Raw genomic sequence first — 18,211 nt, 5'->3', positions numbered from 1 at the left:
GCGTGAGGAGGAGCGAGAGGAGGAGCGTGAGGAGGAGCGAGAGGAGGAGCGTGAGCAGGAGCGTGAGGAGGAGCGAGAGGAGGAGCGTGAGGAGGAGCGAGAGGAGGAGCGTGAGGAGGAGCGAAAGGACAAGCGATTTTACCCTATTTGTTTCCTTCTGGTCTTGTCTTGTTTGTTTTAATTGTTTTTGTTGTACACCTTAATGTACACAATAGTGTACACCTTAATGTAGACCTTAATGTACACAATAGTGTACACCTTAATGTAGACCTTAATGTACACAAAATTGTACACCTTAATGCACACCTTAATGTACACAGTATTGTACACCTTAATGTACACCTTAATGTACACAGTATTGTACACCTTAATGTACACCTTAATGTACACAATAAGAAATGACGCTCTGCAGCTCATTTCAAACAAACAGCTTCATTATACGACACAGTTTGATTCTGGTTCACTTATTTGTAGTTTTTCTTCCCATCATTTGATTATTTCTGCTGAATGACTTGTGACTGATTTTGTGGAGCTTCTGCTGCTGTGATTTTGGCCTCTACAAAGTGAACAGCGCCCCCTGCTGCCCGTGTCTCTAAACGTCCTCAGTGCATTACTGCAGTGGCACGACAGAGGGCGACGTTGCAGTTTCCATAAAGAGGAGCTGGACACTTCAGTCTCTATATTTCAACATTTATTTGCTTGACAATGTTTTCCAAAAGTCTCAATGTACATTATTTGTATTTATTTATTTCACTTTTAAAAGGAGCCCTATTATGCAAAATGGATAATGGAAAAATTCAGGAAATTTTAAACATATATATCGTTTCTTCTTCTCATTAATGCACTTGGAGTTGTATTTGTAGTAATTTGTGTACAGAATATTTGAGTAATCTTTATTCTTCTGCTGATTCTGTGCCTGTTTTCTCCCCGTGTCACGTCCACCGCTCTGTTTGTTCTGGAGTCTTATTTTCCTAAACGGTGAATCTTCTGCTCGCTCTCGTGAACTGCAGTTCTCCAAACATGAAGGTTTTTTTCAATATCGCGATTAAAGATGCCCAAAAAATATAACGCAATGATGTGGTGTTGTAGCTTAGAATTATATACATGACAAAAGCACTCTTTAATATTCAACCATAAACAGGGACAATGTTTCACAGACCAGTGATGTGTGCACAATCTTTACATTTGGTGGAAAAACTTCACCATTGTCATTTCTGGACCTGTCTGTTTTGAAAATATAAAGTAGTCTGTTCTGGAATAGATCCCATGTGTGTTGGAACAATGTGTATATTGGTGGACATTAGGATTCATCTCTCTCCAGATATCGATCACCCGGTGTAATCCCTCATTCGTCCAGGAGAGTTCCATTGTACAGAATGGTTCAGTTGTATCATCTGGACTCATTTTTCGAAAAAACAAAACGTTTCGACTCTCATCCAAGAGTCATTGTAAATCTGCGAATTTAGACCGGGAACTCAGATATTTATACTACTCTGTGGGCGGGGCTTACCTCCTGATGAAAAAAGAAAAAAGTTGTTTGTTTCAACGGAAACTTCTACCTCTTTGTTTTCTATCAAACTGGCCTCTTGTTTACTATCAGTCCTTTCATGGGATATTACTCTCCCTTTTGTGTCCCTGGCTCACTCTCTCTCTTCCCTGAGGACCTGATTAGCATCCGAATTCCCTGGGCGTCGACCTCTCCAGGGGTTAAAAATGTCATTTTAAACAACAGGAAGGTTGAATCTTTGAATCCATTCCTATTTAATGATGGTCTTTCTTTTTAACAAAGATTGCCTCTTTAACTCCTCTTTCAAACCATCTTTCTCCCTCCTTAGAATCGTCACCTCACTGTCTTCAAAAGAGTGGTTAGTGGCTTCAAGATGAAGATGCACGGCGCTCTGTGGTCCTGAACTCGAGTGTCTTCTGTCCTGATAGAGCCTCTGAGACTGTTTAGTCTCTCCTATGTAACGCAAATGGCAAATTCAAAATGCCTTAGAACTAAATACACCTGTGTCTTTAGGGTCGTATTCTATAAAACCTGCTAATCCTGTTGTTTAAACCGCTACAAACATGTTCTGGAATGCCTGGTATTCTTGTACTGGTTTTAAAGGGCACATATTATGCAAACTATATTTTTTTGAGCTTTTAACATTGTCCCTTCATTGTAAACACAGCTGGAGTTGTATTTAGCTTTATTCACGCTTGTTTCATGAATCCTGTTTTCAATACGCTACGCGCTGTTTTTAAACCCACAAACCATCACCAGACTCTGAGTGTTTCCGCTGTCCAATCATGTTCATTACAACTGCGCGCTCATTAGCATGTCGAGCGAGCTAGCTTCTGTTTATTCCCCCCATGATAATTCCCTCTGCTGCCTGTAGACGGAGTGATAAGACCAAATATGACAAAATTGTACATTCACTGATAAATTAATGTACGAGTTCAGCACATCCTTTTCAAGTTCTAAAATAAGAGCGTGTTTAAAGCGCAACAACAAGACAAATGATGCGTAATTTTATAACATTAAAGCTCCTGGATGTGTTTGGAATGTGCACTGCTGTGTGTGTACTCTGCTCGTCTCCGTCACGTTCCCAGACTGTAACCGGACGCCTGCCGTAGATGAATGCAGGGGCCCCGATCGATGCCTCGTGAATAATAGATCAGGTTTTACAGGGTTTTCCGTTTGGCTCCAGCGTAAACGTCCAGCTCGGCAGTTTCTCCTCCTGCTGCACATCAGACCACAGACAGTGACACGTTATTACCCCGTCTATCTGCTGCTAAACGTAAAGGCAGGAGGGCCAGATTGACACAAATAATCTACTCTTATGTTTATTGTATTATCCCGATGTCGATGATCAGATCAGAAATGTGTCCGTAAACGCCTTGGTTTTTAAAAGCATGTAGTTTGTGCATTTGTTTGTTGAGCTGTATTTCTCTCAAACGTTAATGATCTTGAGGGACAATATATCACCAAAGTATCGATAATGTAATCAAGTCTAACACAATAATCAATCAATAAGTAAACCTTTTATGAACAGAGCCATTTACGACACTCCAAAGTGACCAAAGTGCTTTACAGTAACAAATAAGGCAATACAAAAGCATTAAACCATATATGAAATACAGTGTGAACATTAAAACAAACGGGAGAGAGAGACATTCAGCAAATGGTCAAGGGTCGTACTTTTACAACCAAAACGTTTGAATTATAGAGATTGAAGACTTCCCTGATTTTTTTTTTTTTAATATTCTCATTTTAAAAATGACAAATTTGCCTGTTAAATATTTAATGCAAGAATTCCAAGACCTCAAATTCAACGTTTTAGATTCCGTTTAAAATGTGCAGTGAACAAGGTTTAACAAGGTTTAACCCTCCAAACGAGCGAATCTTGGCTTCTTGAATATTTGCTGTGAAATAATTCATTATGCTCTGAATTTAAAAAACTGTTTTTCATTCAGAATTTTAAAACTGGGAAAAATACAATGAAATTCTGCAGCTGTCAACAAGTCAAACATGCTTTTTCAGGGTTAGGAATTCAAAGTTAGAAACAAATTATGTTCCATATAAAGTGCATTATTGATGTATTATGATTTTTTTGACATTTTGATTTAATACTGCTGCTGTATTTGGTGTAAAATGTCTTTTCATAAGTGTTTTAGAGTCTGTTAAGTCCAGATAATACATTTTATTTTTACAGTCGACTCGATCGGTTGATTCATCGTCGCAGCCCTATTTTCACTGCATCAGCTCTTTGCATACGACAAACGACCAGGCATGTCAAGATTATCCGGTTAATAAATTAGCATGATTATTCAGGTCACAATACAATCGCATTTTTAGAAGTATTTTTTGTTCAATATTCAGCCCCAAAAAATCAACCAAAATACAAATAACTTGATATATCTGTCCGTTTAGTCCCATTTAACTTATTTTGTCTTTCAGAAAGTTCAGTTCAGTAAAGCCTGTCACAAACTCGAGTAACAGTGAATGACAGATGTCACTGTTGTTGCGTCTCAATAATCATGAATAACCGTTAAATCGTAACGTACATTCTCACAACAATCGCCACGCTGAAATGTGACATTGTGACATCTTTTACGAACAACAGACCAAACACGGCCAGCACTAAACCAGAACATCTGCCGTGAAATCCATCCTCCCTCGCTCTTCTTCTGCTGCCAGCGCCCCCCCCCCTCCCTCCTTCTCTGAACCGCCGCTCCTCCATATTGGCTCCACCCCTGCTTCCCTCCTCCTTTCTCCTCTCTCCTCTCCTCTTCCCTCTTCTCTCGTTCGGACGCTCGGATGCCCTGCTCGCCCACACTTGCGGCATGGATCCGGGCCGGGAAGCAGGCGAGGGCTGGGTGGAGGACCAGTGGGAGAAATGGTACGTCGATGGGTTTGTGCATGCTCCTGGGCGCGTCGTAGCGTCACTTAGCTCGCCTCGCTTAGCTTGACCTTGCCGGCGCTTGAGTGCAGATTTGAAGATGCTGTAATGCACGCTCTAATCCTTCTCCTTCTTCTTCTTGTCAAAAAGCCGGGGAGTCGTCCTTGAGGGAGAGTCAGGGAGGGTGGGAGCGTCTTGAAAGCTCAGCACTTGGATTTGCCACTGGAGGATCTCGTTCATTCAAACTGAAAGCGAACAGGGCTGGCACGGTGTAAACAAGGACGCGTCATGTCAAAACACTTCTTCAACTGGGCACATTGAAACGTGCTTAATCCCGCGTCGATCACGGGATTGACACTGCACTTATTTGAGTTGTTGTTGTCGTTGCGTTTGTCACAGTGAGAACGTTTTCTGCCTCTCTCTCTGGCGCTGCTAACAATTGAAATGGTTTTGTCTTTGCGTTTGTCCATTTGTAGATTATTTGGGCGGAATTCCAAGATGTGAAATTGATTTTTTTCTTTTTTTTTCTTTTGGCATTGCTGAAAAGTCCGTCTTTAAAAGGAAAAATGATGCTTTCTGTCCTGCTTTGGACTGGTTACATTTGCAAATAAGATAAACTGGAATAATCGGAGTTGTTGTATGAATTGTAGAAATTCTACTTTTGTCTTTAAAATGTTGATCTTTACTGTCATATTCCAAAGAATTAAGATGTAAAAGTGCTTAAATATATTGTTATTTCTTTTTGAAATGTAGCAAAGGATCATGGTCTATGTAGTTTTTAGTTTTTAGCTGCTGCTGCTGCTGCTGCAACAAAACTGTAATTGTAAAGAAAATGGCTTTTAATTCAATATTTTGCCACAGCCCACAATATTGTGAGAATTTCGTGTGTTTTTTTGCATAATTTTCCCAATTTTTTTCAAAAACTGTGAACTTTCAGATTACTCACAGGCTAGAATTGTTCACATGACATTTCAATAATTGGAGAACTCCAGTAATCAGATAACGTAATTTATATGACACATTTTGAAGTGCAACGTATTGTTATTGAGATTATTGTGAAAATTATACTGTTGAAGGTCGTTTTAGCAGGACAGTAACACTTTTTGAACCATATGATAAAGATAACATGTACAGTAAATAAACAGCACAATGAAACACATAATAAAGTCATAGATATATCATTCTACAGCTCCAATTTTAAAAAAAACACAAGAAAAAGAACTAAAGAATTAAACTTCAAATAATATGTGCAGATGAGAAATACGGAGCCACAAAAAACATTGTTAATGTTTTACCTATTGAAGTTTATCTCTGAATATTGATTTATTTATTTCTGTATTTATTCATTCATTTTTTTATTTATTTGAGCATCAGTTGAGAATTTTAAATAAGCATTGAATTAATATGGCATCATTAAAATAGCAAAAAAAAAAAAAAAACTAACAACAATCAAATTGGTTATAACAATTATAACAATAATCTGATCATTATCTAATATCTGGTTTAGGGTTAACCATTCCAATTCCAGTAATCTGATTATTAGATTATTATGTCCTGTAAACAGATACATCTTTATCATAAGGTTCAAAAACAGAAAACTACATTCATTTTGACGCTGTTTTAGCGCGTCACAACTTACATTTTTTGGAGGGGTTCTTTTTCTTATGTTAAAATAAATGTATATGTATAAAATTTCAGTTGTAGAATAACAATCTGATCATCGGATGTATTTCTGAAAACTCACATCCATGCACTTTTTGATGAGCTAAAATATGCCCCAAAAGCTTGATAAAAATGTATATAAATGTGTTTCAAATGGCGACCTGCAGTAATAATATTGTGAGTATTTGCTGGTCAAACAGGCGAAGCTGCCGTGTTTTGCGCCCGACGTTATTTATACATTTTGCTGACGGCGTTCCGAATGCTTTACCTTTAATGCATTAAAGCCAGTTATAAAGAGCTCATGCGGGGACGTCAAAAGTATTGAAAAGCAGACACTAATCGACTAAAACTAGTGCTGAAGCTATATACTCAAGTATCAATACAAAAACATAATACTACAAATCAGAGACAGGAGCAAATGTGACTTTTCCTGAACAGTTTTAGAACAAGACGACGTGTAATTCTTTTTTTTCGTGTAATTGTAAGTCTGTTATTCCTTGGTATCAAAATCGAGTTTTACATTTTAGTATCTCACACATGGAAAATTATCTTGTGACATGTTTTTTCGTTCGTCAGTATATTATATCATACGAAAAGCAGTCCTACAATTGCAGAATCCATGTATTTATTAGAACTGAGGTCCAGATCTCCCAAATCTCGTGTCTCGTCCCACTCACGCCTGTTAGAAATGATAAGCGTGGCAGAGAGTTTACCAGTTCTACCACTTACACTACAGAAGGTTAAAAGCAGAACTACGTAGCTTTGATGATAGAGCTCCCCCTGTGGGTCTCATGTGAAAATACACATGAGACCCACAGAGAACAGACGCAAAACCTTTCTTTATCAAAATAAGACAACGGAAATAACACCCCAAAATACATATTCAACTATCACAAGGACTTACAATGTTACTTAGTTCTGCTTTAATTTCACGGAGAAAGAAACATCAACAATATTTTGCTGCCAAATCTCCTGAGTCGTGTGTAAAATATGTTTCAGATACATTTACTTTGTCTAAGTCCAGTTGTAATTTTATTTAGTATTTTTCATAGTAAAGACTGAAATGAATGCTGCTCTGGTTCTTTACTGTGACTGGACGCAAGCTAAAAATAGTTTCATTGATTTTTCAGTCAGCGAAGGTGCAAATTGAAAAAAGAAAAAGCTTTGTTGGTTGTTTTTTAGTCGTGTTTTGGTTGTTCGTTGGAGTTTTGTTGGTTGTTTTATGGTTATTGGTTGATTGGTTGTTGATTGTTTTTTGTTATTTGGGTACAAAACATAAATCGTCACCATTGATTTTGCAGTTGCAGTTTTAGTGAGTGTTCTCGCTGGGCTCAGGTTGGAGGATGGCCTTGGGACAAACCGTCCCACCACTTCAAAAATTTGCAGCACACGGGGCTCGATATGAAAAGCCAATATGATCACACGCCGTCACTTAGGAGTGGCATATCGTAGCGTATTTCAAGATGCTTTTCACAAAATAAAGCAACGCTTTTAACGGCGTGCGTCGTCTGGCGTTACGGCGTGCGGTGTAAACGAGCGCCGTAATTTACGCCATACGCCTCTCCGATATTCTGTGTTTGTTTAATCTGTATTTAGTTTTATCCGGGTACATTGGGCTTTCTCTGTATAAATAGATGATAAATAAATAAATAAAGATAAAAGGCGATTATGTTTAAATATATCAAATCGTAATCAGAAATGCAAATATATATATATTATTATATTATTATTAACAAAAAACACCATTTATTTTGTCCTTGTATTGAATGATGTTGGTTTGTTTTTCATTAAAAACAAATTCATAAGCTTTTCTATTATAAGTAATATTATTGTAAAGTGTAGTATTATTAGTAGTATTGTAAAAAGAGCCCCCCTAGTGCTATTTCTGTAGTCACATCATCACACAGATGGAAAAACAAAATGCGAGTCAGGCCCAATCTGAGAAATGTGATTCATATTCCCTGTGAAAACATAAAGCCCAGTCCCACTGAAACTAGTCTGAAACTTGCTGTGCTAAATGTCAGATCCTTATGTAACAAATCTCTCTTAATTAATAATTTTATTTCTTCTTATAATCTTGATTTTATGTTTTTAACTGAAACATGGCTTGACAAAAACACAGGAAATGTAGTTCTGATAGAATCTGCTCCACCCAACTTTAAGTTTGAATCTGAAACACGAGAAAACAAAAAAAGGGGGTGGAGTCTGTGCTGTCTTTAGAGATGAAATAATTACCCGCAGGTTGTCTTTTGGGGTGTTTTCATCATTTGAGTATGTATCCTTTAAATTGGAGCTAAAACGGTCTCCATCCATTCTCTTCATTGTTTTATACAAGCCTCCCCAGCACTGCCAAAGTTTTATTGATGATTTTATTGAGATGCTTTCAGTCGTATGCACAGACTTTGATGGTTTGGTCATTACAGGTGATTTCAATGTGCATGTTGATAATATTTGTGACAGAAACGCTAAAGAGCTTAATGCTGTCCTTGAAACATTCAGTCTTACTCAGCATGTGAGAGGCCCCACCCACAGCAAAGGACACACTCTAGATCTCATAATTACAAAGGGGGTAAATATTTCAAATGTTAATGTGATCGATGTTGCTCTGTCTGATCATTTCTGTGTCTTCTTTGACCTGTCTGTTTCTCCCAAACCTCCGGTTGGTCCTGCAGTTGTTCAGAGGAGACACATAAGTGATGGCACAGGTGCACTGTTTATGGAAATGATAAACTTTGAAAATGTCTCATGTTCTAATGTAAATGATTTGTTGAACTCTGTTACATCTAGTGTTTTGAATGTTCTGGACACCATCGCCCCTATAAAGGCTAAAATGGTTAAAAATAAGCAGAAGGCGCCGTGGAGAAATGATGATTCGGTCAGGGCACAGAAAAGGGAGTGCCGCAGGGCCGAACGGAAATGGCGCAAGTCAAAGCTCCAGGTTCAAAAAGAGATTTACAAAGAGAAGCTGAACATGTACAACCTAATCTTATGTAGAACTAGGGAAAGATATTTTTCTGAAATGATTGGAAGCTGCAGTAACAACTCGCGTGTCCTGTTTGCCACAGTAAACAGATTAAAAAACCCTCAGCTGCTGTTAGAACTCATTTCTACATCCAAATGTAATGAGTTTGCATTATTCTTTAATGACAAAGTTCAGGGCATTAAAAATGCTATAAATCCCACAATGCAAAAAATTACCCTAAAACCACCAAGACACTTAGAGCTAACTCACTTTGCACCAGTAACTGACAAAACTGTCCATGAGATCATCACCAGTCTGAGTTCATCTACATGCTGCCTTGATGTGTTACCCACCAGATTTCTAAAGTCTGTGCTGAACAGTTTGTTAGCACCATTCACTCACATAGTTAACATGTCGCTTCAATCTGGAACATTCCCAATGTATTTGAAAACTGCGGTCATAAAGCCTCTCCTAAAGAAGAGCAGTCTTGATGCCGCAATACTGAGTAATTACCGGCCCATCTCTAATCTGCCATTTTGGGGCAAAGTCCTTGAAAAGGTTGTTTACCAACAGCTCACAGATTTCCTCTTAATAAACAACTCATTTGATGTTTTTCAGTCAGGTTTTAGACCTCATCACAGCACTGAGACTGCTCTTGTCAAGGTGACAAATGACATCCGCCTGAACAATGACACGGGCAAAGCCTCAGTCTTAATTCTGTTAGATCTGAGTGCTGCTTTTGACATTGTCGATCATGGGATCCTCTTACAGAGACTAGAGGACTGGGTGGGCATCACTGGCACTGCCCTAAACTGGTTAAGGTCCTATCTGGAAGACAGGAAGTACTTTGTTGAAATTGGTAGCTGTGTCTCAGACCACATGACCCTGACCTGTGGAGTGCCCCAAGGGTCAGTCCTGGGTCCCCTTCTGTTCAACCTCTACATGCTGCCGTTAGGTCAGTTGATACGCAGTGAAAATGTGTCCTATCACAATTATGCAGACGACACTCAGATCTATGTTTCACTATCGGCAGGTGACTATGGACCAGTGGATTCACTCTGTCACTGCATCCAACAGATCAGTTTGTGGATGCAAAACAACTTTCTCCAGCTGAACTCAGACAAGACTGAAATAATCGTTTTTGGCCCACAGAAACAAAGAGAAAGTGTTAGCGGTCACCTCCAGAGTCTCGCTCTAAAACCTACAAACCAAATTAGAAATCTGGGGGTAATAATGGACTCAGACTTGAACTTTAATAGCCACGTCAAATCAATAACATCAGCAGCTTTTTACCATCTAAAAAACATTGCCAAAATCAAAAATATAGTGTCAAAACCAGATTTAGAGAGACTTATCCACGCGTTTGTCTCCAGTAGATTAGACTACTGTAACGGCCTGCTCACTGGCCTCTCCAAACGAGCTGCAGTACATCCAGAACGCTGCTGCTCGGGTCCTGACTAGAACCAGGAAGTATGATCACATTAGTCCTGTTCTCAGGTCTCGGCACTGGCTCCCTGTGGCTCAGAGAATAGACTTTAAAGCAGCTCTGCTTGTGTACAAGTCTCTCCATGGCCTAGCACCAAAGTACATCTTGGATATGTTAGTGCCATATGAACCATCTCGGACTCTGAGGACCTCAGGGACCGGCCTCCTGCTGGTGCCAGAGTCAGGACAAAACATGGGGAATCTGCGTTTCAGTTTTATGCAGCTAAAATCTGGAACAGTCTTCCTGAAGATGTGAGACAGGCTTCTACTCTGACAACGTTCAAATCTAAGCTAAAAACAGTTTTGTTTAGCTGCGCATATGACTGAAAGGATTTTTTCTTTGCACTCTTCTCTTTTGTTTGTGATTTTATTAGTTTAGAAAATCAGTTGGATTGATAATTTTTAATTCAGTTAATTTTATTGTATTTCTGTTTCTGTTATTTCTTTGTGATTTGAATGCATTTTTCCTGCTGTGTGAAGCACTTTGAATTGCCTTGTGTATGAAATGTGCTCTACAAATAAACTTGCCTTGCCTTGCCTTATGGCTGGGCAAAAGGTAAATCACAAATTCTTTAACCATATTGATCAATATCCATTTGTATTTTACTTTCTAAAACTGTCTTTTATTATTGATTTAATGATCATAAACAAGGCTTTGAATCCGTGTAATTTAACACTAAAAAGAGTCAGATTTCTGCTCCAAACCACATGCTTTTATTGACAAAGCATTGACTGAAGATTTATCGATTAGGAAATTCTATTGACAATAGTATTAATAGCCTATTGTATTAACTACATGAACATAAACAAGACACATTCAAACAATTGTAAAAAAAAATGCTGCACAAACTGAATGATCTTTGACCAATTGAAAAGTTTAGCTCTTCATTCAATAAAATGGTGATAAACTGCACTATGGCTGCAACGGTTAATCAACTAATCATGTCTAATTGACCATTAAAAAATAACTGTAATCATCATCTGGACTGTACACACTCTAAAAAACATGCAACACCTTTTATTATGAAGACAGCAGCATTGTTAAATCAAAATATATCATATACTTCAACAATACACTTTATATATAAATATTCTCTATCAAGAAGCCTTTTGGTCAATAAATGTCTCAAAGTACAACAGAATTCATTGTTTAACTAGTCGTTAGTTGCAGCTCTGAACGGCCCTGATTCACCTGCAAACATCGTGTGTCACACTTCTGGCTCCAAGCTGCATGAGCCTGTGATCCCACCACAGGAGCTAATGCTAACGCTAATGAGAGGCAGAGGACAAACTGTGATGTTGGCACATGTGGGCGGGGACAGACATGAGACATCTGCTCTCATAAACGACTGCAACTAAAGGTTTTTCAATTAACAGTCATTTCTTAAAGGCGACTCGTTAGGCGACTTTAATGAGCTTTTAACCATGTCACTACGACCATTCCTCCTCATTAGTTTACTCAGAAATGTATTTTGATCGATTCCTGCATGTTTGAGTTAAACCTGTCACATTCCTGTTCTTAGTGTGATGATATCGAGTGACACGTGTAGAGTTTTCAAATGTCAAATAGCCATTTTTTACAATAAACACACTTAAAATGATGATTTACTTATGTTATAGTTCAAGAAGTAAACCTAGAAAACTCCTCATTATTTGGCTTTCAACGTGTTAATTATGCACAAATCAAACATGAGCCAATGAGCTTTTCTATTTGTATCTTAACTTTGCACATCTGATCTCTCCTGGTTTACGGCTGGAGTGAACCTTAAATTGCACTTTTGGAGGGGAAGATAAGCCCTTGTATAAACATTAGCGAGTGATGCATATTTAATGAATTACAGGATTCTGGCATTTTCCTCTGCAGGACCCTGCCAAGACTTTGAGTGATGCTGCTTTAGTCATTATTTAAAACCCAGAGCAAAGATGAAAACATGTTGATTGTAATAACCCAAAAAGGAAAAAAGGGGGGAAAAAGGCCCAAATAAATAAGTAAATAAATATAAATAAATACATAAATGAGTTGTACTTTGGTGAGGTTCTACATTATAGCCTAGCCCACAGATGCAAATAGTGTTTAAAAGACTGAAAGTAACATTTCCAACTGTGAGCATATAATAAGATGAGTATTTGTCACAATAATACAATTTCAAATGTTATTTCAACGAGGAAAAGGCTTGATATTTATTCAGAACTATATATGTTGTTGTTGTTGTTGATATAATCTAGTCTAAAGCTGCCTTCATGTGCAATGGGAATTATGGTAAATAGCCCTTGTCGAGTTGGAAATTGCACATGACCGCCACCTCCTGGAAAACTGGGAAATATCTTTGATGCCCGAGTTACCAAGATTAAATAACCTTTGACCTTTCACTTGGCATCAGCAAAATAATTACAATTGGAAACATTACACCTGTTAGCAAGTTATTTGAATGGTATCTCTATTTCCACTAAAATTGATTTACATAAATTGTTTTGAATTGTTAGATTTTTTGCCCAAAAAAAAGTCTCAAGGATTCTTTCTCTTCTTTTACATCCTCAAAGACCCGTTTGTCCAGACATGTATGACTGTGGTCAGGAGGGACCAGTGGACCACTCCAGACTGAGGCTGAGCTGTTTGTTTCAGGTCGTTAGCAGCTGGCTAAAGCTACGCATTATTACGTGACTATGCTAATAAACGTTAGCCTACTTGCAGACAGTTTAAAAGAGCCTTTGAGTATCGAATAGATTAACATTTTTAACCTTGACCATTGAACTGTGATGATTCTTTCAAGAGAAAACGTAAAATGGTTAAAAGTCTTGCGTCATATGATGCATCGCAAACCCACTCTGAGCATTAAATCTCCAGATGTGGCAGATGTTTTTATGAGGAGGTTAGGTCACCAGAGCTTATTTAAACCTGCTCAATGGAGAGGATCTGTGAGGATTAGTCTGAGCGAGAGGAAATGTGGAAATACGTCTCAAGAAGTGAATCCAATCCAGGTCAAAATGAAAGTCAACAACACACGAGAATCACAGTAGAGCCTCACGAGCACCGCATAGAGATTTAAGAGCAAGTTAAAGGACCTTTTATGTATTATCTATCCTTGTTTTCTGGTATTTGTAACACTCCTGAAACCTGAAACTTGACTATTTACTGTCCAAAATAACAGAATTGATTGTCACCTTAACCTCACATAAAATTGGAATGCAACAATATTCAGCGTGATATCGAATCGTTCAAAATACGCTCTTTGTAAATCTCAAAATACTTTTTATTTTACGTGGATAAACCCAAAGAAGGACACAATATTAACTTTTATATCGCATCAGATCGTGACAAAACTGCATCGTTGCCTCCCTGAAACTGAATCGCTCAAAGTTCAACTGCGACAACATAAAAGTTTGTTATTAAATGTAACCTGCTAAATGAAACCAGAGTGATCATGAATACTGCAAATGTATTATTGCGTTGTCTTCGTATTGCGTAGTGTGTTTGAGCGTTTGGGACGGCTCTGACGCCGGTTCATTAAGTGTGACGCTGTAATTTCCCTCACGGTCCACTGCCCCTCCTCCTGCTCCCATAATGCAGTGCGGCAGAGGGTCACCCTGTCCTGTCCTGTCCCAGACCGGGTGCTTATCTTGGGACGTTTCCTCAGGGCCTCCTCCACAGCGCTGTCCCCTTCTCTCCTCTGCCCTTCACAACTTTTCACTGGGATGGGAATGTGTGAAGCATAAACACTGACCATAGTTGTTCCTGTTTTGGTCTGGATTGGACACATTTAATATTAAGTCAGATGCCCTTCTTCTTGTGGATAATGTGGAAGAAAAGACAGTATGTGTTTCGGTCAAGATTTGAACCGTTGATCCTCTGGTAGGGGGGTGAAGTCATACCGACTGCTGCTTCACATCACAAATAATGTAAAAGGAAAGTCGTCATGTCAAAGGATTTTTATAAAAGCTGTTTCATGAAACAATTTTGATTATTTATCATTCTTGAGTTAATAAGAAAACAAAATGAATGTTGCTGGATCTCTACAGTTCTTTAGGTCCAACCCAGAACTATGAACAGGAACTGTTCTGGTCTAAAGAACCTCTGACCGACACTGACAGCTGCAGAAACATGACTCACCACAGGAGATGCACTAAACTAGGACTAAACCAGGACTAAACTACGACTGATCCAGGACTAAACTAGGACTAAACCAGGACTAAACTACGACTGATCCAGGACTAAAGCAGGTCTAAACCAGGACTAAACTATGACTGATCCAGGACTAAAGCAGGTCTAAACCAGGACTCAACTATGACTGATCCAGGAATAAACTAGGACTAAACCAGGACTAAACTACGACTGATCCAGGACTAAACCAGGACTAAACTACGACTGATCCAGGAATAAACTAGGACTAAACCAGGTCTAAACTACGACTGATCCAGGACTAAAGCAGGTCTAAACCAGGACTAAACTATGACTGATCCAGGACTAAAGCAGGTCTAAACCAGGACTCAACTATGACTGATCCAGGAATAAACTAGGACTAAACCAGGACTAAACTACGACTGATCCAGGACTAAACCAGGACTAAACTACGACTGATCCAGGAATAAACTAGGACTAAACCAGGACTAAACTACGACTGATCCAGGACTAAACCAGGACTAAACTACGACTGATCCAGGAATAAACTAGGACTAAACCAGGACTAAACTACGACTGATCCAGGTCTAAACCAGGACTAAACTACGACTGATCCAGGAATAAACTAGGACTAAACTACGACTGATCCAGGACTAAACTAGGACTAAACCAGGACTAAACTACGACTGATCCAGGACTAAACTAGGACTAAACCAGGTCTAAACTACGACTGATCCAGGACTAAAGCAGGTCTAAACCAGGACTAAACTATGACTGATCCAGGACTAAAGCAGGTCTAAACCAGGACTCAACTATGACTGATCCAGGAATAAACTAGGACTAAACCAGGACTAAACTACGACTGATCCAGGACTAAACCAGGACTAAACTACGACTGATCCAGGAATAAACTAGGACTAAACCAGGACTAAACTACGACTGATCCAGGTCTAAACCAGGACTAAACTACGACTGATCCAGGAATAAACTAGGACTAAACTACGACTGATCCAGGAATAAACCAGGACTAAACTACGACTGATCCAGGAATAAACTAGGACTAAACTACGACTGATCCAGGAATAAACCAGGACTAAACTATGACTGATCCAGGACTAAACTAGGACTAAACCAGGACTAAACTACGACTGATCCAGGACTAAACTAGGACTAAACCAGGTCTAAACTACGACTGATCCAGGACTAAAGCAGGTCTAAACCAGGACTAAACTATGACTGATCCAGGACTAAAGCAGGTCTAAACCAGGACTCAACTATGACTGATCCAGGAATAAACTAGGACTAAACCAGGACTAAACTACGACTGATCCAGGACTAAACCAGGACTAAACTACGACTGATCCAGGAATAAACTAGGACTAAACCAGGTCTAAACTACGACTGATCCAGGACTAAAGCAGGTCTAAACCAGGACTAAACTATGACTGATCCAGGACTAAAGCAGGTCTAAACCAGGACTCAACTATGACTGATCCAGGAATAAACTAGGACTAAACCAGGACTAAACTACGACTGATCCAGGACTAAACCAGGACTAAACTACGACTGATCCAGGAATAAACTAGGACTAAACCAGGACTAAACTACGACTGATCCAGGTCTAAACCAGGACTAAACTACGACTGATCCAGGAATAAACTAGGACTAAACTACGACTGATCCAGGACTAAACTAGGACTAAACCAGGACTAAACTACGACTGATCCAGGACTAAACTAGGACTAAACCAGGTCTAAACTACGACTGATCCAGGACTAAAGCAGGTCTAAACCAGGACTAAACTATGACTGATCCAGGACTAAAGCAGGTCTAAACCAGGACTCAACTATGACTGATCCAGGACTAAAGCAGGTCTAAACCAGGACTCAACTATGACTGATCCAGGAATAAACTAGGACTAAACCAGGACTAAACTACGACTGATCCAGGACTAAACCAGGACTAAACTACGACTGATCCAGGAATAAACTAGGACTAAACCAGGACTAAACTACGACTGATCCAGGTCTAAACCAGGACTAAACTACGACTGATCCAGGAATAAACTAGGACTAAACTACGACTGATCCAGGAATAAACCAGGACTAAACTACGACTGATCCAGGAATAAACTAGGACTAAACTACGACTGATCCAGGAATAAACCAGGACTAAACTATGACTGATCCAGGACTAAACCAGGACTAAACTACGACTGATCCAGGACTAAACCAGGACTAAACTATGACTGATCCAGGACTAAACCAGGACTAAACTACGACTGATCCAGGACTAAACCAGGACTAAACTACGACTGATCCAGGAATAAACCAGGTCTAAACCAGGACTAAACTACGACTGATCCAGGACTAAAGCAGGTCTAAACCAGGACTAAACTACGACTGATCCAGGACTAAACCAGGACTAAACTACGACTGATCCAGGACTAAACCAGGACTAAACTATGACTGATCCAGGTCTAAACCAGGACTAAACTACGACTGATCCAGGACTAAAGCAGGTCTAAACCAGGACTAAACTACGACTGATCCAGGACTAAACTAGGACTAAACTACAACTGATTCAGGACTAAACTAGGACTAAACCAGGACTAAACTACGACTGATCCAGGACTAAACTAGGACTAAACCAGGTCTAAACCAGGTCTAAACTACGACTGATCCATGAATAAACCAGGTCTAAACCAGGACTAAACTACGACTGATCCAGGACTAAAGCAGGTCTAAACCAGGACTAAACTACGACTGATTCAGGACTAAACTAGGACTAAACCAGGTCTAAACTATGACTGATTCAGGAATAAACCAGGTCTAAACCAGGACTAAACCACTGCAAACTCACAAGAGTTACATAAAACAGGACAAAGCAAAATGTAACTCAGGACTAAATCAGGACTAAATCCAATCTAACCTCCGACTTAACCAGACCAAACCCAGGACTAAAACAGGTCTAATCCTGACTTAACCAGACCAGGACTAAACCAGGTCTAACCCTGACTTAACCAGACCAGGACTAAACCAGGTCTAACCAGGACTAAACCAGGTCTAATCCTGACTTAACCAGACCAGGACTAAACCAGGTCTAACCAGGACTAAACCAGGTCTAACCCTGACTTAACCAGACCAGGTCTAAACCAGGTCTAACCCTGATTTAACCAGACCAGGACTAAACCAGGTCTAACCCTGACTTAACCAGACCAGGACTAAACCAGGTCTAACCCTGACTTAACCAGACCAGGACTAAACCAGGTCAATTTGTCCCGTGTCAAAGTCCCTCTAATCCTTTCCATTTTCCTGCTTCAAACACATTTTGCACATTTACTACTCAGTCCATGACTAAAGATTCACAGTGAATGAACCACTATATGTTTCATTTTGAGTCTATATTTGCTGTCTTTTTGAAGGCGCTTGCTTGCGTTTGGGCTGCGTTCAGACACATTGATTGTGCTCTCTCTGGGGCTCCTGGATTACACTGTAGTGGACAGATAAAGTTACCTTTACTCTAAAAACAGCACAAAATCATTCGGGGGAACCTGACCTGCAACGGCCTGTGACTCATAATAGAAGTTGTATTGGAGTA

General features: G+C 39.4%; 1 protein-coding gene across 1 annotated transcript in view; it reads left to right on the top strand.

Moving 5' to 3' along the window:
* Window positions 1-4,268: 4,268 nt before the first annotated feature.
* mapk8ip1b (mitogen-activated protein kinase 8 interacting protein 1b) overlaps window positions 4,269-18,211 on the top strand; it is an 89,020-nt gene continuing 75,077 nt past the window's right edge. Inside the window, exon 1 of the mRNA XM_072465257.1 lies at window positions 4,269-4,385. Coding sequence (XP_072321358.1) covers window positions 4,330-4,385 — 56 coding nt within the window. The 5' untranslated portion in view covers window positions 4,269-4,329. The remainder of the gene's footprint in view (window positions 4,386-18,211) is intronic.

The sequence above is a fragment of the Eucyclogobius newberryi genome, unplaced genomic scaffold (assembly GCF_026437365.1).
Source record: "Eucyclogobius newberryi isolate DKJ021-1_F unplaced genomic scaffold, fEucNew1.0.hap1 SCAF_5, whole genome shotgun sequence".
NCBI lineage: Eukaryota > Metazoa > Chordata > Actinopteri > Gobiiformes > Gobiidae > Eucyclogobius > Eucyclogobius newberryi.
The sequence above is the reverse complement of the archived record's forward strand: the minus strand, read 5'-3'. Positions and strand labels throughout refer to the sequence as shown.